The sequence below is a fragment of the Temnothorax curvispinosus genome, unplaced genomic scaffold, assembly GCF_003070985.1.
Source record: "Temnothorax curvispinosus isolate PA1 unplaced genomic scaffold, ASM307098v1 QBEX01006738.1, whole genome shotgun sequence".
Lineage (NCBI taxonomy): Eukaryota > Metazoa > Arthropoda > Insecta > Hymenoptera > Formicidae > Temnothorax > Temnothorax curvispinosus.
The window spans coordinates 1,196,906-1,222,614 of record NW_020216518.1 but is presented as its reverse complement, the minus strand read 5'-3'; the positions used below and the strand labels follow the sequence as shown (position 1 = coordinate 1,222,614).

The window sequence follows — 25,709 nt, the reverse complement described above, 5'->3', positions numbered from 1 at the left end:
TGAGAGGTTTTTTCCGCTATTGTTTATATTTATTTCGCAAGCAACGAATTTGAAACTTGAATATTTCAAGAGCAACAATTTCAGACAATATCCCAGTACCAAATATAATCGAGCAAATATTTTTCTGGTAATTTACTCTTATAACTACCTGCACGCAGAGAGATTTTCCGTTGTTTACATTTATTTTGCGAGCAACAAAATCAAGACTAGTATATTTCGTGAGCAGTAAATTAGCAACAAATTCTTATATTACTGTTATGTACAATATATTATATCGTTATATTGTTCTGGTCTGCTAACTTAATCTTCCTTTAGCATCATTTTTTAAGAAAACTTACAGAGCAATAAATTTTTTTCTTTGGCAACTTTTTAGTAACAAATATAAATATTAGAGTTACTTCTGCTCATTTTTTCCGTTAACTTATAAGACGTATAACTATCGCTTTTTTTGGGAAAATTTAGTTTATTGTGAGATAATATTTGATTATCGATTATCGGTAGCTATTTAGGATACGTTGCACACCTGCTTTTTGCTACATGCTGCGTTGTATTTACTAAAATACCTTATCACTTATCGATTTTTATCCTCTTTTTCTATTTCTATTATCGATAAATTTTATTCGACCAGAGACCTTCGTGTATACACGCTTTAGTATAGAAATTAAAAAAGACAGAATATTTAAATAACTTCCTTAGATACCTATCTGTTCTTAGTAGACCTGTTGTTGCGTCGTACGAGAAAGTGTAACGTAAGAGTCTGGCATAATAATAATGATACATAAGTATGCATATAATTGCTAACAACTATGAAAAGTAATCGCGTAAAAACTAAGCGATTAAACGTAACAAATTAAGGCACTACTCTTTAAATTAATGAACACAAGCCAAGTATAATTATCAAGTATAATTACCACGGGCTCTTTCGTATAATCCGTGGTAATTATGATAATCACCTTTCTCGTCAATCATCACGCTATTGCATACATTACGTTATGGATTTCCGTAATAATTGCATATATTTCATTTCTTTTCACGCGACCACGGAAGATGGTTCGCACAGTCTTTAATACGATAGCCTTACTATTGTTTGTACACGTGAACGGGAAGTTGTTGTCCTTTATTTTCGACGGGATCTTTCCGAATGCGCGACGAGACGAAACTTCTTTGCCACATTCCGGCCCGTCTGTCAACATTTCGATTCCTTCGAAGAGCCCTCGCGCATAAATCACGCCTTCGTTCGTACCTGCCATAATCTCCAGCGTCGCCAGCACTTGTTCTAAGGAAATAGACTCGTCATCCCTTTACGACGTGCTAAGGAGCAAGGTAAACATCGGGACCATCGTCCTCGTTGACGTTGAGCCGGCCCGAGGTCTTACCTCCCTCGACTTTTTACCTCGGTCCCGGTTTCCGCACGTGACTTTCAACGTACGACTCCGTCTTCGGCGTTGGGAAGAGAAGGACAGAAAGATGAGGAACCGCCCTCTCGGGACTTGGCCACCACATGCGGTACCCTCGAGAATAAAGGAAAGGACCCCGAGTTCTGAAATCCGGGTCCCATAATCTGCGCGGTGGGGTACGGTCCTATATTTATGCGACGGAGGCAAGTGGTTGTGCCAATACGGGGCCGGCAAGTGGTACGGAAATTAACCTTGAGGAACCTTCTCCCCCCTCGGCTTGCTCTCCCTGGTTACACCCCTTTTTTCCTCGCGAGTATCTCGGTCGTTCTTGTTGGCCCGGAAGGTGAATAAGGGCCCTGGTCTGCGCGGATTCGGGGCGGGGTAGCTGCGGTATAAATCTCAGTGCCCTAGACAAATGCGGGGAGGAAGGGGAGGAGGGGAGATTCCTAACGGTGCGTGCTTCCTTGAAGTCCTGCGTGAGCATGCCACGAGGCACCTCTTTGTTCTCCGAAGGACAACGCGCCGGGGCGGCGCGGCGTTCGGCTTGTTTGCTTCGCAATCCTTAGATACTCGTGCCGATGCAGTTTTCATGAGGCGGTATCGTTCGCGTCCAAGGTCGCACTACTGGCAAAGAGTGTTCGTGTTAGGTCCAGGCTGAAGAATGAGTTCGCAAGCGAGAAGCCGTAAGGATAATCACCGAACCGGAGATATGATCTTGCTTCTTTCAAAGTGGTTCGGATCGATGGCGATGAAAATTCGATTTGGATTAATAATTACTGCAGATATATAAACCTGGACGATGCGAAGTGATCGACGGAAAAAATTGGATAAAAGAGAATAGAGATAGAAAAAAAGTAAAAACATAATATAATTTTATAAATCACGAAATCTATTTCAAATCTATCTTGTCCTTTAAAATTCTGTTTTCGTGATTTAAAAATATATTGACGAATTTTTCTTCTTCACGAGATTCTACGAGTCAGTGGCCATGAAGATCATAGAACTGCTCAGAATCGAGGAGGAGCGGATCGGACATAAATCCTAATATCCCCTAGACTTAGATGAATAGGCTTGAACGGTGCACGTATACCTCCGCGCGCTCGCACAAGGCCATGCGCTCGCCTTTGTCCGGCGAGGACAAACGTATAGAGCGGCAGTCATTTTCGATTTTCAAGGTTTAGCCGTGTAGAAAGACTCGCGTATACCTGGGCATCCCCGAGGATTTCCAGGCCGGCTGCCCAGGTATCTCAGATTATGTTCGCGTCTCCCTTTCGGAGATTTTCCCTCCCGCGTCTCTTCCGCGTCCTCCCTACCTATCCCTTCGGCCGTATCGTCGAATTTTCAGCAAATAATGGCCCACTTGATTGTGGGTATCTTAAGTAAGGATGCGAGGGACATCCTCGTCACGGTACACACTTTACTCGTATCGTTCCACGTTAGGGGAACACGAGATCTATTGTCGGGACTCGACGCATCGCATCGCGGAGAAAAGAAATATTGCGGCTAGAAGTGGCGCGGCATTGTTTGCCCAGCATTGTCACGGAGGTTAATATTGAAGTGGTTTGTTGCCGGAATTTTTCGGGATCGCGCGGTTTAACAACAGATGTTCGCCGATGGGCGGAACCGTTCGCCCCCATGGTACATCGTATATACAAATAGCGGAACCGAGTGCGCGAGAGATTACGGTTTTTATAACTACAGCTACAATCAAACGTTAGCTGCACATGCAGCTTCCAGTAAGATTTCAACAATTTTCTGTTCAGAGAAAGGAATAACTTTTTTATACAATCGATACAGAAATCCTGCGAGATTTAATAAACAATTATTTGCCGAGCTTTGCTAAAATATTGTTGGGATTTAAAAAGCCCATCAGTGATCTTACGATATTTTATCGTATGATATTTATAGACAGAACTCCGAGAAGTGCGCGTCGAGCCTGGCGATGAACTGCATCATCAATCACGAGAATCTCCGTCGATCGCGCAAGGTGCAATTATGGATATCCAGAAACGGGTGGCGGCCTCCGAAATACAAAGAATCCATTTCACCCTTCTTCGCGTCTCGCGCGCGCATCTTTCTTCTCGCCGGTCGCCCCCTTTCTCCCGCGTCTCTCTCCCATCGTTCGCCCTCGAGAATCGACCTACGGCTGTTCCTTCGGAAACCATATATTTTTCGTTTCACAGTTCGCGGCGCCGTTGAATGCCCTGCCTCCATTCAGAGACGAGGGTGCATCTCCGTAGCAGCCGCCAGGTATAAATTCTGGCGTTGGCTACGCGCGCTTGCGATGGGGTGGGTGGGAAGGTAGGGCAGGGAGAAAAGAGGAGGAGAAAGATCGGTCCCATGGTAATCGATTACCTCCCCCCGTATCCCCCAGAATCCCATATAGTGACCGGCCCCATGGCCCGAAGATTGAACCTTCGATAACCGGTGCTCCTCTCTCGTTCTCCTCTCTTTTCCGTCTCCTCCTTCTCCCCCTCCTCCTTCATCTCCTCTTTTGCTCGACCAATTCTCCCGAGTCGGTCGGCGCTCTTGCCTATTTTCTCGCGTCGCGCGACGAAGGATATAATTCCCGAGTCTCGCGGAAACGCTGTGCTAATTAAGAACATGTTGCTTTGGCACCTACTTATAAGAGCATCTCCTTATGCGTCACGATCTTCCGGCGTCACGACTATGTACGGCATAGAGTGAAATGGTGCACGACATGCCTCGAGATAGCGAACAGAGGGAAACAGATCTCAAAGGGAAAATGTAATATAATAAATTATCGTAGAATGCAATAATTAATGTCGCTGTTAATCATATCGTGATTAGAGTCCTGAATCATATTGTTGGTGATTTTGAATGAATTTTATGGCATGAATTTATGCTAATTGAATCACGAATGATCTTTTTGCAGGGCTTACTGCTGGCGGGACGCTATATGGAGACGCGAGTATGCAGGACGGGTCCTTCGAGGCGCCATTAAAATGCGCCGTTAATTACACGCCACATCGAAATGCGTACTATGCGCGTACTATGTAAGCGTGCGCGACGCGCAAGATATAATTGAGTCGGGCGCGTCTTTGGCCACGTACGCGTTTCGCACGCACGTACACTCGCACGCACCTGCGTTCACGGCGATCAGACGAACCGCGTAACTCGATATTCCTAGTTCTAATTATAATTCCGTGTGCAAAACAGCTAATTAAGAGGGCGATGCCACTGACGTCACCTCGAGGATTCCGCATTTCGCCTTCGTGCCAGACCACCGCCGTTATCATTTGTTTCCGTATATTTATATAGCGTTTGTGTTTACGACTGTGAGCGAGTAAGTAAATGCATCACACTTTGACGTTAGCCGACGCGGCAATTAGGTTTGATCCTGCCTTATCTTCTTCGCTCGAAAGAAGCTCATGATAAACTAACTAATGGAAGATATGGCTGTCGTAAGCCGCGCGTAACTTGATACTGATCGACATCTCTCGTATCTACCAGTTTATATTTCCAAATTCCAACAGCCAGGTACTTTAACCGGTAATTCAATAATTCACGGCGTGACAGCGATGCTGACAAAGATGGCTTAATTTTAACTCGGTTTTCGCTTATATGATAAGCGAAATTTAAAATTCTCGTAGTTTGTACTGTAATAATAGAAATAGTTATTATATGAAATATTAAATCATTTACATTCACATCTGTCTTGGAGCTATTTTTATCAGCAGATCCTTCTCGGAAGGTGTCTGTCTGCTTCGTAGTAGATAAGATTGGACTAGGAAAACCGAGGGATATTCTTATCGCATGGAAATGGATATACTGACGCAGCAGTCGAGAAATATATTCGCAATTGGATATATACAGAGAATGTTATTTACTAAATGTGCTCTCTAATCTCAGATGATTACTAAAAGCCAGAGTGTGATGATAATAATAAAATATACATAGAAATTTAAGATTTAATAACAAATTCTAAATCCTTTACGAGAATATATGCGAAAATTAAGTCTGATATTATAAATTATAGGAAATCCAGTAAGCTAAAATTATGCTATGCATAAAAAATATGAAAAATAAAAAGAATAGAAATAAGATGTACAGAATGAGTACAAGTGTACACGAGAAATAAATTTTGTTTCAAGACTTACAGAGCACGCGATATAAAATCTACGACGTTGCTGCCGGCACACGAAAAAGCAGGCGTCTCTTTCAGGATCATGTTACAAAATACCTATCACAGTCATGTTTTTCGGGCCGGCCGATATTTACGGCAAGCTGAAATCGTGGAATCGGAGATAGGGAGAGACAGAGAAAGAGAGAGAGACGATCGAGACGGGATCTCGTTCGGAAGGTGCAGCAGTCATAGGCGGGTACAATCACAGCCTATAACGTGAGAAGGACGATACGGCCTGGGTGCATAGCGGGGTGCAGCTGCTTCTTCTTCTGCGGCCGGGAAGTCGCATCTGCCGATCTTCCTTCCCACCCCGTGCGCGTCGTCCTCCATTTCATCGGTCTCTCCCCGGTCATCCTCGTTTCGGGCCCGCGGCGCATTACGCGGCACATTTTCTCTCCGAGATGCATCCTCTCGCAGGATCACGGCCGATCCGAAAAGACCGGCTCGATCTCCTTTCCCGGGACCACGTTCGAGGAACGTACCCGGGTCCCGGTGTAATAACATCCCTCGCACGTATAATATCTCGGCCCGCGTGTAATATACAAAATATTACCGTGAATGTAGCAGGTGATCATACGGTGCGCGAGCATCCAAAATATCGTGCGCGAGTATCAACGCGAAAAGACGCGTTGGGAAGAAAGCGAAATCCACGATAATGTATAACGGACATATAGTATTACGCTATGCTAAAGTATTAAGATTCATACATATCCGTTCGGAAGTTTACCAAATGATTGAAGTAGTATCGCGTAGCAAAACTGCGAACACATGTGTTAAGAATGAAATGAAAATAAGCACGCGGCGTAATCGAATAGTATGCCACTGATAGTATCGCTAACACGTTGCGTCGATGATGCAAGCTACTTTGTTATTGTGTTCCGAGGAAGAAATCGAGATCGGAGCAATGTGTTACGACAGAAATCATAATTGAGCGATAGCCATTAGAGGCTGATGCAAGAGGCACAAGACTTATTTCACGCCTGTTGAATTTAATCGAACATTATGTTCCGCGATCGAATCACATTCAGAGCTATTTCTCCAGTCGGTGTTATTTCTCTCAAGATAAACCTTTTCACTCGTCCCTTGAATTATGTACTCCAACGTAAGAAATGAGAGTCGCGCGCTCGGTATATACATTTTGCGAGGCTATGAATAAACAAGCGATAGTCGTGAATCATACTTCATATCCTGAATGTGAAAATATGGTTTCTCCTCCCTTTTCCCGACAGGTTTCTTACATTAATCCGCCACTGGTGTGGCGGAAGAGGGGAACGGCGGAGTCGATCCGCAGACGTTTGTCCATCGTCTCGAGGATAGTTCATCGAGAGCGAGATGTTTGCGCTAGACGACGAGAAGAGAAGAGAGAGAATTCCGCGGGAGCTGCTCCCTGTTTACCTTACGCTTAAGTACACGTTAGTACACGTATTCGGACGGGAGCCCGCGGACGAGAAGACCGGTACCGTTCGCCGGGCATTGTATCGAAGTTTAAGCTTCATTCAGCGAAACGTAAATCCCCCAGCCTCGGTCTCTCTCGATCTCCATTCAAGAAACGCGAAGTCGCAGCCGCCGCGAAATACTTCAGCTGCACGAAAATCCCAGGGCTGCCGGTGCAGATGTAAACATAGTGGAGTCTTTAAGGCAGCTCATTCGCGTCTCTCCCCGTGTTCGGGATTTTATATAAAGGAATGAATAGCGCGCGGCGCACGACAAACGCGCCACTCCAGAATGATCCCCCCGGACAAACGTACATCATGATGCGTGCAACGGAGAGATTTTCGGCTTTTCGACTATTGTACATGAAGAAGAATCGTCCTCTTAACACGTGTTTCTCGCGTAGAATGTCAACGAGTTCATTTCTTAACGGAAGTTTCATTCTTCAAAACTTGCTTCACTGCTTTAACTTTGAAAATTAAGATAGGAAGAGATTAAGGTTGATTCTCTCTCTCTCTCTCTTAGCATTCTACATTACTGCCAAGTATCGAATTTTCATTAAAACACGATGGATCGCGAACTTCATCTCGAGAAATTCATTACTAACAGATCATTAAATCAACTAAGTGTATGAAATTATTGTTTCACTTAATATCATGAAAATACAATGTATATCTATACACTTACTCGCATTGGTTTTTAACCCTGTCGTTATTGGTAAATCGGTGCGTAGATTCTCGAGCGATACGTGGAAGGGATACTTATCCTCCCGCACGGCCGGGATGCGAGAAAGGAGGAAAGGATGTTACGGCGGAGTTACCACCTCGGGGTAAGAACGTATCGTATTAGAGAAGCAACATTTTATACATCGGTTTAGAAGCCGAGGATGAGCGCGGGTTGCGGCGACAGAGGAAGAAAGAGAAGAGACAGAGAGAACGAACGGGGAAAATCGTTCCTCGCTCGATAGCGTACACATATGACGGGAAATTACCGCCAATTCTCGATAAGTTATCGACAATTTTAGAAGAATGCCGCCGGGAAGTGACGCCGCGTCGCGCGTTCGTATCGAGCAAAACCGACAATTTGCCGGGCATTAAAGGCAACTGCGCGCGCCGTGTAACGTCGAGCCGTTACAGATAACGAAACCGCGAACTCTTTTCCGGTCTCTCGAGGAAGGAGGAGAAGAAGACGAGATACGAATCCGAGGCATCGACGAATTAACGGCACTTCTGCCCGCTCTCGGATCGTATCTTCGAGATGGCACGCCGCAGCCTTCCAAATTTCGTCAGCTCCTCGAGCGCGCGCGCGCGCGCGAGGAAGTTATTAAGGCAACGCGCGGTGTTACATTAGGCAGATAAATGGTGAGATAGAGGATTAAATTACAGCGCTACGCGCGGCATTAAAACTATTCGTACCCGGCTCGTGGAAAAACAGAGGGGTAAATTACAGAGACGGCCGTCTCCTGTAATAAGCCGACGCGCAACGCGTGGACGTTACCGCGGCGGCGCTCGCCGCCGTTAATCGCGTCATTCGATTAGTAGTTGATCGCCGCATAAATCCTGCCGAAAGCGTAGCGGTACGTGAAAATCACGGCTTGACGCCGCTGTAATCTCGATCGGATTAATTTTCAATCCTGGAGATACGGACAAATGTAATTTACGCCAGCGGTCGCGATTTATCGCGTGTAACGCTTTCGAAATCGGAGCGCGTGGAAATTTACACTGGTTACAATTCTTGCCAAATAATGTTGGTATCGAGAACGGGCACGTTGTGGACAGATTTCGAGATTTCGGGTGATTCGTGGAACCGGTGGAACAAAGTCTACACAAGCGAAGCGGGAAGTTGGTGGAGGCCACAAAACTCGGAGACTTAATCTAAACTAGCCCGGGCAGGTTCTCCCAGGTCCGCCCGTAATTAAATATTACAAATGATCGTGGGCTGTATCTTGAGGGTTTCTCCATCCCTTGATGGCAAACGGCGGGAGAGAAGCGCTTCCAACACGGTAGACCATTCACGATTGCCCTGAAGGGAATAGTCCGCTTGGTCCGTGCAGGAGCGTAACCCTTTTCCGTCACGCTCACAAGCGAACCTTTTAACATGCGTTACGCGCTTGAATGCAGAAAATCGGAAGAAAGTTAATCGAGACGCTGGTCAGACTGATCTGTAACGTTTTTCTCAGCATATTAAATACTGCCGTTCCGTCGGATTAAAATAATAACATTATTCTAAGATAATTGATACGAATCGCTTAATTCCAGAAAATGGACGATTTTAAAACGTCTTTTTTATACTTTCTAACTATGTAATGTTATATTTTAATTATATATACGACTCAAGATGTCTAAGAATAAAGAGCTTATCTACCTATGTCATTTTGTGATTCAGAGTCATGCGCGAGATGAAATACGAGGAACTGTTTTTATCCATGCAACAACAACGTGATTCTGTAACGCTTGGGAGTTCACGAACAATTCTCTCACACGTATATCCGACCAGGTGTCCGTCATTGCGAGAATGATTTAGCGCGCAGTAATTCATCTCGTAACGGATCCGACGAACGGCAAGCTGGCGATGCTCTATCAGCATTAGCGGAAGTCAGACAACGTGCAGATCGAGACTCGGTCTAACGTTACGCGAACGATGGCCCAAGTAACTCGAACCCCGGATCTAGGAGCCACCGAGGCCACGGCGCGACTCGCTACACCGACTAATCACCGTGAGAAGACCCTCCTACCTCCGCGGAAGCGCTTCATTACCATCGGCTTTCTCCCGATAACGCGTCCGAGGAGACTTTGACCTCTCCGTGTGCCTCGAGATACGAAAGACGGGGACGGAGGTCGGGTCCATCTAAATAGAGCCGTACCGAGCGGCGATCCGTATCGCCCATCCGACGTGGAAGACAATTGGAAACGAGATTTCGCAACGGCGACATAAACGTAAAAGCAAACGATCGTGGCACGACGCGGCGGCGCGACGAGACACGAACTGCCGCGAGATTCCACTTCTCGCTCTTTAATTGTGGAGAGGAAAAGGGAAACAATGTTCCCATTGAATGTGAAAATTTTAATTCTCTGCACAAATTCCTCTCTCGCGGCGACGACGATCTTCCACGAACTTCCCGTAAACGTAAGGCTCTCTTTCGCTCGTATCGCGAAAACAACGCGGTGACCTAAGCGTTGTGAGTTTTTTTTTTTTTGCGCAGAAAGGTCACAGCTCTTTTCAACGAACTATAAAGTACGCTATTTCACGGAGAATCGATATTTAGTTTCTTTTCAAATTTTTCTAGAACGGACTGTAGTTTTTTGTTAGCGACGCATGTGTCAGAACGACCGGTATCCCATGAGGTTGAAATTTTAAGAAACTTTAAGAAATGTCCAAATCCCAATTTCTTAAAAACTTGTCACAAATTGTTCCGCCCTGTCAGAAATACCCGTGAGACTAACGAATTTTTTCCAGCACAGCGGGAGTATAAGCGATGAGCTCTTCTTTGTTTGGTTCGAACGCCTTTGAAACGTTTTAAATCATGGCTGTCAATGGTGACGTTGATCTGTATTATGAACAAGGAGACGGCAAGTTTCTCTACGTTACACCGTGGTACATTCTACAAAATTAGTTTCCCGTTTATACCTATATATACATTTGTAACTGCGGCAATTACACTGTTTACATGGACCGCATGGATAATAACCGAAAAGCTTTTCCGATTTAACGGACAATGTTTCGTAAAATTGTGAACAAGAAAATATAACGACTCACGGACTACGTTCGGCTACGGCGGCATTCATGAAATTTTTCTACCCGCGTAAACAAGCTGTTTCCTGATCCAAGAAGAAACCCGATAGGATCGCTCCCTCCCGCAGCAGTATCCCGTAACGACAGGAGTTTTCCTTGTTTCGGTGGTCGGTAGACCGGTGGAAAACACATGTCCCGGCTGCGGGACGTACACAATCGATCCGCTTGGTCGACGCATTCCTCATCTCTTGTCAAGTACGGGAGAATGGTTCATCTTCGTCGTCAAGGTACGATAAAGACAGAGGAAGGAGTGGTGGAGGAGGAGGAGGGACCGTCGTCGTTGACGACCATCGTGGAAAAGCAGGACGAGAGCCAGGGCCAGATGGGAGGACGATGACGGGGAAGGGAGAGAAAAGGTGAAGGTGCAACGAGGTAGAAAGCGACCAGTCCGTCCGGCTCTGGGATATTCTATTATGCCGGGTTATCTAGATTATGGCATTCCTGCTTCGTGGAACCCAGCAACCCGGGGTGGACGGGGACGGGGTGTTGCGAGACCGGGCTACGGCCCCGGCTACGATCGCCCTTCTCGCTTTCCGTATATCGCGGGGCCCATTAATCCTGCACCGTCTCGAAAAGCCCGAAATTAAAAAAGGAATATATGCGTAGATATATGTATAGGGGAAGATCCCGAAGAGAGAAACGGCCTGCGGTCGCGTTCGGAACAGGTAGTGCGTTCCATCCATCCAGATGCTCTCCTTCTTTCCACCCGTGTGTTTTGGGAGCTTCCACGATTCGCTTCGCATTAGACGAACACGCTCCAACGAGCAGACGTTTACTCGTGACGAGCTAAAACGCCACTACGACAATAATGTTGCGTGGTAATGGAACAAGTTAATGCAGATCGTTTAGTTGAGTTATAGTTTTCAATTTCTATCTCGTTCGTCTTTATTTATTCTTTGCATTTTCCAGCCACGTCATTTTCGGCGCTTCAATTGGTGATAAGCTAAACCAACTGCAGAGTGTAGCAACGGTATTGACAACAACAGATAGAAACTAAACACTTTATCATATCTTGCTTTTCTTTGTCGCGACATCTCATGGTGATCTATATCGTTCGTAAATATTTTAGAAGACCATATCTAAAAGAGCCGAAAGATAGGCCGATCGAGGATCGTCGAGGCAAGCCAGGTAGCCAGTCAGTCCAGGTATTCTTTGTTTCTGCATTCCCCTTGTTCTTTCATTATCTGAAGATTATGTTACATTAGCGTACCCGCCCGTAAGATTTACAGCGACAACGGTTGGACGCATGGCGCCTGTAATAATAACTCTTGTAAAAACACGGCGGAGCAAACAAACTTGTGTCAATATGTCGATCCATTAGAGGGTGATTTTCCGATTTCACTACACCTGCCCGGAAAGGCAGGATACGAATTTATATCTCACGGCGGCGCCATTAGCGGGTACTCGAGAAAGATTAAATGCAGACGCCGCGTGCGCGCGCTGCTAGATAAGACGGGGTAATTCTATTACTTGTTTTCGGAAGATTAAGCGATCACGAAAGATGCAATGGACCGCGTAGCGAGATGAAAGGATTGCAAACAACCGGAAGTTTGCATTGTAATGGACGCGCCTTCCATTATATGGATCCTGATAAAAAAAAGGTAGCTAAAAGGCCTGCACTTCAACCCTAAATTTCAAGAAGATATCGCAGTCGAAAATTGTTTAATGCTATTGTTCGATTATAGATAATATTAGTCATGCGAGAGATAATGTAAGGGAGAGATAGGATTAGTCATAGAAGTTGGGCTCGAATTGAGACAAAGAGGCCTCGCTGACGGTCCGCAGCGTCTATCTCTACGCTCGGGCCCCCATGCAAATAGGTATTACACGATGAGATTCCTCCTCTCTCTGACATGTTTCTTTACTCTAAAAAATTAACACTGTAATCTAAGAACGCGCCTAGGCACGTGTCCAGTTTGCCTAAGCGCAGGAGATAGGCCTCGGTAATATAACAGTAAACGCTGCTCGAAAGTGGTTTCGGTGCAACGGCCGGCGATTCCGTCGGTCCTTGAACGGGTCATAAACGCGAACAGCCGTGGTCTCTGGCTGCCCTCAGAGATGGCGCCGCGTGTAGCTCCAGGAAGGGAAGCTGAAGATTTCTCTGGAGGAGTATATGTTCCCATCGTGCGGAGCACTCTTCGGAAACAACGCGTGAGACGCGACGCGGCGACAACGCCTCACTTTGCATCGCATTAAAATATTTTGCGTTTTATAACTCGCTTAATGAGCTTTCTCTGTGCCTTGTATCTGAGCGGTCTACGGAGGTCCGTCCCGGTCGTTTCGGAACGGCGCGAAGTTACGCGCCGCGCGTCGAAGAAGACTTCCGGTCGTTTTTACTCGAGAGTCCCCGGGCGAATAAAGGGATTTATAATGCCACTAATTTAATAGGCAATAACGAAGAGAAGCGGCAAGTATTGTCTGCTTTAATTAGAGATTATAGCGGTATATTTATGAATTTTATGATGCATGAGCTGTGTTTTAAAAGATCTTAGCGCCGGTTAATTTTTGAAAAAATTTGGAAACAAATTATCGTACTGCAAGATTACTGTAATATAACACTTGCATTTGTATTAATACCAAAGTATTAATTATGTAGATATTATATCTGGTATTTTCCTACGTTTTCAATTTCTTTAACTTTTTTCCTTTTTCTGATTTTACCAATTTTTTGTAACTCCCTCTCTCTCCCTCTCTCTCTCTCTCTCTCTGCGTTTTGCAACGAGAATATCGCGCGTAAATACGGGACGCGTAAATATTAAAGACTTCGGGGCGCGGCGAAATTTCAGCGCAGTCGGCGCGGCGCAACGCGGACTGCACTCGGGGCGCAAATTATCTCATTAAACGCTTCCACGTTTCGAGGCCCTCCGCCTTCCGCGGCGGCAACAAAGTGCAGCCGCAATAATTGCGACGTCATTCATACTCTCACAATGCAACGCGCCTGGCCACGGACCGAGAGTCACGTTGCTGCGGCTGCGGCGCGGCGCGGCCGGGCCGCCCGCCGTTGCCGTCGTGCCGTCGCCGCGCGAAGACTAATCTTCCAGATACAGAAAGTAGTTCCCCGGGGCGACAAAAAGCAACGGGCGCGCGGGGGCCGCGTGTATACCTCAATTACGCCGAAGCCGAAGAGAGATCGCACCTTGCGCCGCGCCGCAACCCGAAAGAGTCTCGAGTCTCGCGGTCTACCCGGGGAACCGCCTCATCCGTATAACTCGGCCGAACGAATGTCGTTTCTCTGCGGGATAATTTGGCGGGCCCGATATGCACCGACGTCCGTAACAAGTTCTCACCAAGGGAATTAAAGACGAGATTTATTTATGAGAAATATAACGGTGGCTGGCGCGATTCTAAAAAAATCGACGTCGGTAACAATCGCGAATTATATAGCGCAATAACGGCTAAATGGGATTAGAATTGGTTTTCAAATTAAAAAACGCGTTGCGCCAATTCGCCCGCTTCAATTTCCACGTAATTTCTTCGAGCGAGGTTGAATAAATGTAATATAACGCGAACGGTTAAAGGCTATTTAATATGCGTATCTCGATCAGCGGCGCTCGCCGAACTTATACCGCGCCAAGTGTACCACGGTGACGGTACGTGGCCAACGCACGCATATATATATGCGTGCAGGTTCACGGGCGCGCGGGACGACCGTGAAAGTGCCGCTCATTACGGTATAATGGGTTATTTCGATCCTTCTCGAATTACCGAGTCGACAATAAGAGATTCGATTCGAGAGAGCCCGCTCGCCCCTTGGGTCTCTTGGCGAGTGCTTTCGGATTGGAGGTGACATGGAAGAAGGACAAAACGAGGAAGCGTAGAACGAGGACGAGAAAAAAAGGGTGAAGGATAAAAGAAAACGAGAGAAGGGCACGCGTTTCAATCAGACGGTTTAGAAGCAATACGAAGCCGGAAAGTTTCAAGCGTAGAAAATACGACAAAGCTGCCTTTAATCGCGGTTAACTAAAAACTGTTGCGATTCTTGATTTATTTATCGGTTGCAATTTTCTCGTAAGCTACGGTAAATAAATGTATTTAATTTGCACGGTATCCGTCAAAATAATCAAAAAGCACTAATTTTCTCGAAGGATTAAAAGTCGCTAATTAGGATCTTAGCACATTCACAACTTTTCCTGAGACGATGAGGATGACTCGAGAGAATATCGCGTACGGAAATCAAGGACAGTTACGCACACGCGCGTGTTCCTCTCTGTTACCCTTCATCTGGACGTGGAGACTCCAAGGTGTAATCTCCTCCACGGTTTCGCGAAACATACACTTATACGCACTTCGCGCATTCTCTCCAGTCCGTGTCCACCCTCGTACTTCACGCGATATGTCGCTTCGCTAGACGAGAGCACACGGGTCCCTTGCCACGACACTCTCGCCGACACACCGAGCTTTAGAAATCACCGAGTCTTCCGGGTGTGACGGAGCGGAAATCGCCATTGTGTCGCGCTAGCACGGCTCTTCGCTCTTCGCGCACGACTCGCGCCTCGAAAGAAAGAGGGAACGGATCGCCGTGCCGCCGGGGCGAGGACTCGCTTTTCACTACGTGCTATGCCATGGCAATCATAAGGGAAAGAGGACGAAGGGCGATGTTTCATCGCTCGACTCGGCGATTGCGCTCGCACACTCCGTTTTGCTCGTCATACTAAAAATTCTGATTAGACGTTTCGATCGCGCAAAAAACTCCGTATGTGGCAATGCGTAATGCATATACAATAGTACATTAAAATATTATAAATTTAAAAATTAATAAATCTGTTGCAGAGATATCCTTGTCGGTACATAGCTGAGATTACAGGACACTCGCACAGAACACATCGGAAAATAAGCTAATTGCCGTCTATAATTTCCTCACAACAATTACCATGGTTAGTTAGTTATGCACCTAGTAGCCGAATTATTGCAGCATTAAAATTCTCATGAGTAACGCGTTCAGGTAGTATGTATTCTGCACGCATCGTGCGGAAAGTAGATTCGTCGACCGCGATCGCTAATTAGGCCAACGGACGCCGACGAGCGTCTTCTCGCGGGTTCCCGTGGGAATGAAATTATCCCGCGCCGCTCACGTACATATACGCGCGCGCACTCGTGTGCTTCGCAGACTCGAGGTGCATCGGCGTGCGCGCGCCAGGCCCGCAATTATTTTAAGTGCGCGGCGATATCCAAGTAGCTATTAATGACGTTCCCGTGGATGGAATCGCGTGCCGAACGCGGATAACGCGGCGGCGTCCACGTACGACGTCGGCGCACGTACATATGTACGTACGCACGTGGGCGTGAATTAATCGGCGTAATAATGATCGTTACGGTACACCGGAGTCTCGGCGATATAGTTTTTTTCCCCGAGGACCGCGTCACCCGCTGAGCCCGCGAAGGTTTCGGTTACCGGAGATCGTCCGTCGATGTAACCGTTAATAATCCCGAACGTGCGTCTCGTATCTCGCGGAGAGGACGGTGCGTGGTTTTTAGCATTACGGCGAGAATTTATAACCCGACGTATGTCCCGCTCGTTATTGATGTCGTACCAGTACCCGATACTCGACGTTGTCACCCGTTTCCGACATAGTCATAATTGTGAAAAATCGCGATTCGCAAATTAACGTTCTGAACACTGTCGAGTCCGCTACCTTTCCCACAGATATAATCAGTGTCTTCTTACATTTTAAAAATTACGTTATATATTTATGCGTAATAATTATCTTGTGTTTTAATAAACACAATTCGTGCGTGATGATTATGCCGAGATGCAGTTTCGAAAACTAATATTGTAATTAGTTAATTAATTTTATGAGATGTTGGCATTCCAAGGATCACGGTTACCATTTACGCAATACTTAAAGTTCAATTCTAATCGTGCGAAATATCAAGATAATATCCATTAATTTATAAAAGATGAGACGAAGACGAGGGAGAGAAGACATTAATTATATCTAATCGCAGTTGCGAAAACGCAATCATAATATTTAATAACTCAATTAATTTTGTGATATAGGGGAGACGTCGACGCCCTCGAGAGAGAGATGGTGGAAGAGAGGGGAGGTTTACATTTAACGTAATTATATCCCATTGTATCTCGAACCGCAAGCGACACCACCGTAGCCCTTACGTCAGGTCAGACGTCCGGAACGTTATTTATTCACGCCACCCTTGAGCAGCGGCAGAAACGGATATATACAGTAACGTCCTCCTCGTGCAATGTGGCGCGACACGAAATTAGGCACGGCGTAAATTCTGCTAGCGGGTGAGCGACCGCGTGTTTTATGGATTACAGTCGCCCGTCCTGGTTCGACGCGTAAAGTATCCTGTAAGCCGTGTAAGCGCGCCGGGGTCTGTCCGGGACACACGGGGGTGCGAGGGTGCGAACCCTTCGCCTTCCCTGACTCGCGTGGGTCACGGCAGCAGCTCCTCCCTGACAGGAAGCAGCTGCAGCTGCGACGACATTCTTTCGATTACGTCGCGATGGTTGGCTTTTTCGCTTCTACGGAGAGACCGCGCCGTATCGTCGGTTGCTCCGCCCTGTGTGTCGGGGGTTTCCAGTTTCCAGACTCTACCGCCGTCATAATTAACGATAAAAGTAATAAGGTCCCGGTAATAGGCGACGGTTTTCCGTATAACGCGCGGTTCGCACTCGAGCGACTCCCCGACTCGTCATGTTCGAGGCAGGAAGTGGCGTCGGAACGCGTTACTCGAATTACTCCAATAATATATAGAGTGACGATTAGCGGGTGTGGCTGTCGCGCCAGAACTTTCTTTTTGCCCGTATAAACCGGGTTCATAAAGCGTCGCGCGGAATTGGCTGCGGACATTGGCTGCTGCGAACGCGCGGAACCAGTTTCCTGAATTACTGGAAAACACGCTCATTGCACCGCACTCGCTCGATTCTCGACTCGCTTTTGCATCGCTTCGGGAATGAGTATCGAGCGATCGGGAACTAACGGTAACGTCAATAGCTTGAAAGTAGATCTTGAAAATAGAAAGGTATACGTTCAAAGTATGCCCTTTCACTTGCAAGCCACAAAATACTGTCAACGTGACAGTAGAGTTTGCGATATATAAATTCACTTTGACAAATCGAGCCGGCTAGAAAGTAATTTACACTGATTTATAGTTATAATTACAAGTTATAGGGAGGAATTTTCTTATTTCTAACATATAAGTATTGCGTAAAACGTTTAAATTATGTTTATAAGAGACAGTTTTACTGAATTACGATTATATCGTTGCTATTTTTATAATGGAGCAAGCAAGATTTGCATTAAATCCCGGTAGCGTATCAGTAGTTATACATGTCTAAAAAAAATATTACACAGATAAATAAGTCTCTAAACGAGTTTATAATGGCTAATCGTGTCCGCAAGCATATATTACTTGCAGCTCGATTCGTGAGAGCACGAAGGACATAGTATATACGTATAAGACAGGAAGAAGGTGTCTCGCAAGTTCACGGAGATATTTACGCGCTGTCCGCGCACTCGTAAATGTCGCCATGGCGTCTCGCTTCTCGTTTTCCTCGGCTTGACGTGACAGCCCGTTAGGCTTTAATGATGAATAATTAATTTGCGGGTCGTTAAGCTGGCGCGCCGGCCGTTCTCGCTTCTCTCTCTCTCTCTTTCTTTCACGCGCGCGGTCGCGTGGGCTTCGAGTCGCTTCGTAATCACTCTAATTACAACGCGGATCGTCCAAATTAAATTTTTATTTCTCAATGCGTAATAGACATTTCTCCGTTCGTTTCCTGCGTAGCTCGCTACGAAACGCAAACGCGGCGTGCCATTTCGTCGGTCATTCAGCCGAGCCGCCGATTATCGTCGTGGATTCCTAGGAATTTTCAATTTTCGAGACGGAGGATAGGTGCTATTTTGCTCGGGGAAACCGCCGATTTAAGGGACGCGTGCTCGCGCGCCTCTATAAGTGTACAGGATTTCACACCGCTCGCGTAATCATAGCCTGCGGCGCGATAGCTACCGGCGGCGGCGACATGGGCAGCATCCGCACGCTGCATCCGACCTTCTTCTCGAGTTCGCTAGCGAGTATCCTAGCTGACCCGCTTTTGCTAATAAGCATCGAGGAAAGGTGACTGGCGGCGTCAAGTTCTGGTCAAAGTTCAAATGAGAAAACACCAATCTCTCAGCCGTCGTACACTTTGGCCGCCTTTGTAATATGTACTTCGTGTTGACGAGCAACGAGAAATTCTTGGGAGATATTTAAAAATTAATGAATACAATTTGATATTCACATATTACTTTTTCCGTCGAACGGTAACCATTAGTTTTCTAATCTATGGTTTACGGTTCACGTCTTCGTTTAATTTATTAAACATGTAAACCAAAACGATTGAATTATACCCAATAGGGATATTGTTGCTTCACGCAATCGACATGCGATGTTTACGGCTAGAATTTACGTCTAAAATTTACAACGACAAGCAACACTCGTGTAACGGCGGCGATTAAGATTCCTATATGAGCATTTTTACGCCTACGTGCTGCCGTACGGCTCGGCGTGACTGAAAACATCCGTCGGGTTTCCGCGTGATTCGCTATGACGGTAGTGCGCCCCGGCGATGGGTTATTTCCACGAATCGACCAGCGAATTCTCAATCTTCAGGAACGGAGGGTACTAGTTTCCTCGGGGAAACCGCTGATTTGCGGTGGCTGTAAATCGATGTTGCTTTAATACTCAGTGCTGTAAAGCACCACGGCATCACGGTACCCAAGACACGAGGGCGGATAATAGGAAGCTTCTGCGGCTTTCAAAAACGAGCTTCTCACCGTGCGCCGCACCACCGGCAATTTAATAACGGGACCCGCGCGCCGGCTCGTGCTAAAGTGTAACGGGTAGCCGCGGAAATTAAATATTTTCCGCGAAGGCGATTATTATTTTAGCGCAGTTTTGAATCCTCGAGCGTCGAGAAACCGCGCGGCGGAAATCCAACACCGCGTACGATAAGGAATTCAGTCGAACGTCAGTTTCGTCCACGCTTTAACAACGTTGTTCAATGTATCGAGTACCTTTCGAGGTGTTATCTAAACAGACGGCACGAGAGATACGGCACGCAGCGTTCGCAGAAAGGAACGGAGTCGCGCCGGAGAACGCGTGCACCCGCAGAATTTACCGCACGAATTCTTCGAATGACGCGCGACCGGCCACCGCTCTCTCTCTCTCTCTCTCTCTCTCTCTCTCTCTCTCTCTCTCTGCCACACAATGACGCATTTTTAGATCCACCTACTCAGCATATCCCTGACGCTGGCAATCCCTGACGATATGACGAATAGGCCGCGGTCGCGAGTTCTGGGTATCCCCCGGCGCGGCCGCTTGGTATCGAGCCAACATTCGCTATTCATTAAGATCGCTTATAGTGACGTCGTTGAGATCTGACGTATCGGACGTAATAATCGAGCAAAAAACTAATATTGGAAACGAGCCTGTCGCTCGACGTGAAATTTGATACTTGATACTCGTATGAAGATATCGATTATATCTATGCTAACTTATCGTTAAAAAAAAAAATGGGGCGATATTGTCACAGCTGTTGTCACGGATATCTCTGTTTCGTCGCGACAGAATAAAACAACGTAGCAACAAATCAATGCTCGACAAAGGAAAAGAAGCAGTTTCTCAATAAAAAAAAAAAGTACGCTTTGTGCGAGATCGATTTCTTTACAATAGCGAAATTGCTCGCATTTTGTACCTAATTGCGGCGCTATATAGATACTACAGAAGCACGAGCAAAAACAAGCGTTTTTCAAACTCTAAAAGGAGGGAAAAAAGGGAAGAAGAGAAGACTGCAAGAAAATGCGGCAAAAAAAGGACAGACTTAATAGCACCGAGGGATTGTTGGTTCTTGCCCCGTTACTTTGAACCCGATGGAATTATCCGCGACGTCGATGAAAGAGAGAAAGGCAGACAGAAAAGAGGCAGAGAGTTCAATAATCTAGCAACGCTGATCTCGCTGCTGGCATTGAAGTCTCCAATGGCGACGCATCGCGACTTCTCTCTCACCATCGCCCGTGTTTTCGGCCGTGTTCATGTGGAAAACAACACGCGAGGAGAGATGCACGTGTTAACTTCGCACCACGCATAACTCGAGGAGAGATCTCGCCTGCCTATCTCGCGCAGCGATTTAAAAAACGGAGCACGAGACGTGACTTTCGTAATGGACGCTGTCACCGTTTGCGCAACGCGCACGTATCCAGCGTTTTTTCTCTCTCTTTCTTTTTTCTCCCTTTTCCTTCTTCCGTCTTCTTTTTTTTCTTTTAAAACCGTACGAAGCCTACGGAGGAGCAATCCTTTTCGAGAAGCATTCCCGAGGAGGCAGTAAACGTCCGGAGCTTACGCTTCGTCCGATAGTCGCTGCGCGATCATCGCGGAAGCAGATTTATGATAATCAAGCGGCCATCGGCCGTCTCTCTTTTTCGCTCGCAGCGCCCGCCAGCCGACAGCTTTCTTAAAACGAATTTCGATTTCCCAATAAGAGGCCAAGATTTACGGCCTCCCGTTTTGCCCGGGCACCTTTTTTGCGCCTTGTCACGTATCCCCCTCTCGTCGCGCGCGCGCCCGGGTTCTTTTTTCTTCTCCCCCCGGTCTCGCGAAGGAGGTGCACGCTTTTTTTACTGCCCCTTCGTACCGTCCCACGAGCAGGAGGACGGCCTGACAGCGTCCCTCTCCTGCGCAAAATGGATTTTCGCACGTACCCGAGAGCTCGGCCTCACTCCCTGACTCACGCATTCGCTCGCTCGCTCGCTCGCGGGGTTCCGTAGCTCCGTAACTGGCTCGTAATGCATGCGCGAACGTCAAAGTCAGGTAGACGTTGCCGAGAGACCTCGCAAGCGAAGAATAGAACACCCGGATTTCGCTGCGCCATCGGCAACCGATTTTAACACGATGGAACGCTCCTGTTTCATTTAAGGTATATGCAATCGAAAGGCACGCGGTCAAAATAAAAATTAATCTGCCTAGGCGAGATCAAACGACAGATGTCAAACCATCGACGGCGATCGGCGATTTCGTAACGCGAGTTAGCAATCACGATCGAGAATAAAGCAAGAAAACGGGCGCGCGACTCGCTCGACAATTAAAGCGTGTATGAGAGAGAGAGAGATTTTTAGATCAGATGTGATATAAGGAAAACAAGAAGCGAGAGAGCGAGATTCAATGTTAAGAGCAGTGGTCGGAACGATCGAACATCAATCGACGTTAATTGCGATCGTTAATCGAAGGTGAGCCGAAGCCGGGAAGGAAATCGGACGGCTTCTTTCCGCGCCGCAAAAATGTAGACGTTGCCCTCGTTAAGCGACCGACGGCGGCGGGTTGGCGAGACGCGAAATACGAGTAGCACGAGCGAATGGAGCAGGGGAGGACATACGTCTCCCGTCGTCCGCGAGACGGGAGAGAGGGGGGGCAAAAAGTCTCTCTCGCGAATTACGCAGGCCCCGCTTCACGCCAGGCGAAAGAAATCATCGGGGGGAGGTAACGAGGTACCCACGTATAAGGTCGTGTGTTTCCTTATGCAGCGACCGACGAGGAGGAGAAAAAAAAAACGTTACGAGATTGCAGCGGTTAACCTTACTGCGTAGTTATGCAAGCAAACGCGCAGGGGTCCAGCTATACGAAGTCGGTCACAATGTTGCACGTGCACGCGCGTACGCACATACACACACACACACGCACGCGGATGCATTTGCGATTCGTTGCACCTTTGCGCGCCGCCACTCTCGGTTTAGACGAGAGTCGTGTTCGACTGTTCTTATCGATCAATTACCGCTAAAGAGGCTGCACGCCGCGATGTGTCGCACTATGGAAGGCATTAGCGCGTCGAGCCAAGCGATATTCTTTAAGGAAACCGGGATTAAGGGGGATTTGCTCTAACGTCGACCTGCAAAATCTCTCCAACGTTTCGAGAATTCTCGGAAGCTGCGACAATGCCGAGATATTCAACGGTCCGAGATCGTTCAGGCGTATCTTCAACTTGGAAATTTTACAGTTTTACAACTCGCTAACTTCCGCGCTTGCAGCTCAGAAAATTTTCAGAGTTCCGGAAATATCCAACTTTCGCGCCGGCCGGAATTTTTTAATATCGAAGAAACTCCGACTTTCGGCAAAACAGAATTAATACCTCTCTTTCGTCAATCGCGGGATTGCCTACCGTCATCGTTACATCACCGAAAACTTTCCTGCGATCTGCATCGAGCCGATTCCGCGCAAACACGCTCGCGCGACCGCGGCATCGGCCACAATATTGCGCCTGCCATAATCCCGGCGCAGTTTCTGACACGTCGCTTCCGCCTCTCTTTTTCTCCGCGATCGCCTGCAATTTGGACGTCACGGGGAAACGCCATGGTCGGGAAAGGGGCGAGAGGGGGACCGGCCAATTCGCCGGCGCGGCGCATTAAAGTCGTACGTACACGTACACACATACACACACACCGGCGCGGCGCTGCTGCAATTTTGGCAGACGCGATACCACGCCCGGCGCGATAAAAGCTCGCCGGAAGTGGAGAGAGAAGAGGCGAGACCCAGCGTGGAAACGGGAGAGGATGGTTGTTATTCGAAACGACAACAACGACGACGACGTCGTCGTCGTCGATTCCGCCGTGAGAAATCGATTCGACCGGCAAAACGCTCGCTTGCAAACACACCCCGGCGACTTTTAAACGTCTTGGCACGCGCGCCGATACGGTTCGCTCGTGCGACTCGTTAACGACAATAGAAGACACTGTGACGCAGCGGAGAAAAATGTTGGTGCATCCGGGGAAAAGACCTGATGCTGTCACGGGATTTACGGGAAAAAATTTTGGAGCGCGCGCGAGAGGCACGAGGGAGTATACCGCGGGGAGTAAAATCGAATTCCCGTCCCAAATCCGTTCGCACGGACGCGCGACGTGTCCTTTATGGAAATATCGCGGATTACGAAACGCGACCAATATTCCGGCCGCATATATGTAACGCTATCTGATCCTTTACTCCGTATTTAGAATCGGAGAAGCGAACGATCGCACTTGGAATTACTTAAAATTCCTGACGGTCTTTAATGTTTCAAGCGAACATTTGCAGCGTAACTAAATTGCAATTTAAAGTGGGATTTAACCGCGGTTGCCCCATTTCGCGAGGATTTATATTTATATTTCATCCCGACGGAGTTTCCAAGACTTTTTACGAAAGGTACAAAAAGCAGCAATTTTTGCGAGGCAGCATTTTCGAAGAAACACAAGGTCTGTTTTTTTTATAGCTGAACTGTACCACACCGTAGTGTTTACTCTCTATACTTACAAGTGAAATAGACGTATGTTTTGAAATTTGACAAAAGCGAGAAGGGAAGTTTTAGCGCGGTCCAGTGCAGCAATAAAAAAACAAACCTATTGATTGCTCGCACGGATAAGGAATTCAGTTCAAGACTTAATTCGTTATTAATTAGCCGCCGAGCGGTCTTCGCGCGATCGATCACGCAGTCCCTCGCCAAATATTCCTCACTTTTCGCGGATCTTCGTAATCCAAAATTCTCCTTTCTCATTCGAAAAGGATTTACATATTCGGACGTTACGTGAACGATTCTCGGATCGCCGTCGTAACGCCGAGAGAAAATCACCGTCGAGGAGAAAAACAACGCGAATCACGACTCGGGCGCGCACCACTTACATGGAATTCGTGGTGTTCCAGTACATGCTGATCGTCTTGGCGCAGTTGCTCACAGTCGACAGTAGCACCGTTTGCAGGCAGACGAAGAACACCAGGGTAACGAAGGACGTGGAAACCATGGTAACAACGACGGTGGACGACGACGGGCTGGCACCGTCGTTCAGGCGCCCGTACTCGGCCAACGACCACCACCGGCACCAACCGCGAGCCGCCGCGAGGCACAACAGCACCCGTTGCACTTTCGCCCGCGACCTCGTTGCAGTCGTCCACAACCACCTACTTCTTCCACCACTTCCGTCGCACCTCCACCACATCCACACTCCACACTGTGCCCGGTATTCCTCCTCTCCACCACCAGCGCCTCCTCTCGCTATCCCTTAATCCCGGCGACGTTGATCCTCCCTTGTCCCACGCACCTTTTTCGGCCGCGATTCCCGCCGTCGGTCGCTTCACGCCGTCATCGCGGGGGCCCCTGGCGAGTCCCGGAGAATCCGGAGTGAGAGACGAGCCTCAACGATCCTCGGCCCTCGAGGGGGGGGGGGTCCGATATCTATTTGATGAAGTCGCGACCCTCGCGTCTCTCAAGATCGGAACGATCAGACTCGATCCGCGTCTCTCGGCGCGCCGTCGTTGTCGATGGTGTCCGAAATAGCGCCGGTCCCATGGGGCCAGCCCGTGTTTCTCTCGTCGGGAGCGCTACGGCTCGCCAGGTGGTTCATTGGTTCAGTTCTCGCTCTCTCTTTTCTCTCCGGGATGCTCTCCTCGGAAACGGCGACGCGCGATACTGTCGCGATCCGTAGCGTGGCCCGTCGCCAACGAACGCGCGAGACGGCGATGCCTTCTCGGCGCAGCGAGGCTACCCGTCGGCTCGCCGTCGATCACACGATCCGGTCAGCGATTGCACGCGACGGCGGCGCTTCGCATGTTCGAATCCAGCGAGTTTTCCCTCGGTGCAAGTCGAGAGAGGAATGCGCGGAGCGTGCGAAAAAAAAAACAACGAGTAATTCCGCGACGGCGCGGCTAGACCAGCGGGCTCGCGACCGTTACACTTTTCAAGCGCACCGTCTCGTACCTCCACATTATCCGTCGCGAGATCGCGCGAGACGCGAGGGAGAGACCGCGCGTCGTCGATCGCAGGTGCAAGTACTCCAAGTACAACCACAGGTAAATCCTCTCTCACTGTAGCACACACACACTGGAAAATCTCACGGTGTATTATCTCCCTCGGGGGGCCACGCAAACACTCCTCGAGTATCCTCGTACTGGCGCAGAGTCGCGAGAGTCGCACACTCCCGACTATTCTC

At 47.8% G+C, this 25,709-nt stretch overlaps 1 protein-coding gene across 1 annotated transcript in view; it reads right to left on the bottom strand.

Annotated features, from left to right (window-relative positions):
- Positions 1 to 25,703, bottom strand: part of LOC112456306 — a 47,628-nt gene extending 21,925 nt beyond the window's left edge. The window contains exon 1 of the mRNA XM_025018761.1: positions 24,406 to 25,703. Within this exon, the coding sequence (XP_024874529.1) occupies positions 24,406 to 24,719 (314 nt within the window). The 5' untranslated portion in view covers positions 24,720 to 25,703. The remainder of the gene's footprint in view (positions 1 to 24,405) is intronic.
- Positions 25,704 to 25,709: the final 6 nt, after the last annotated feature.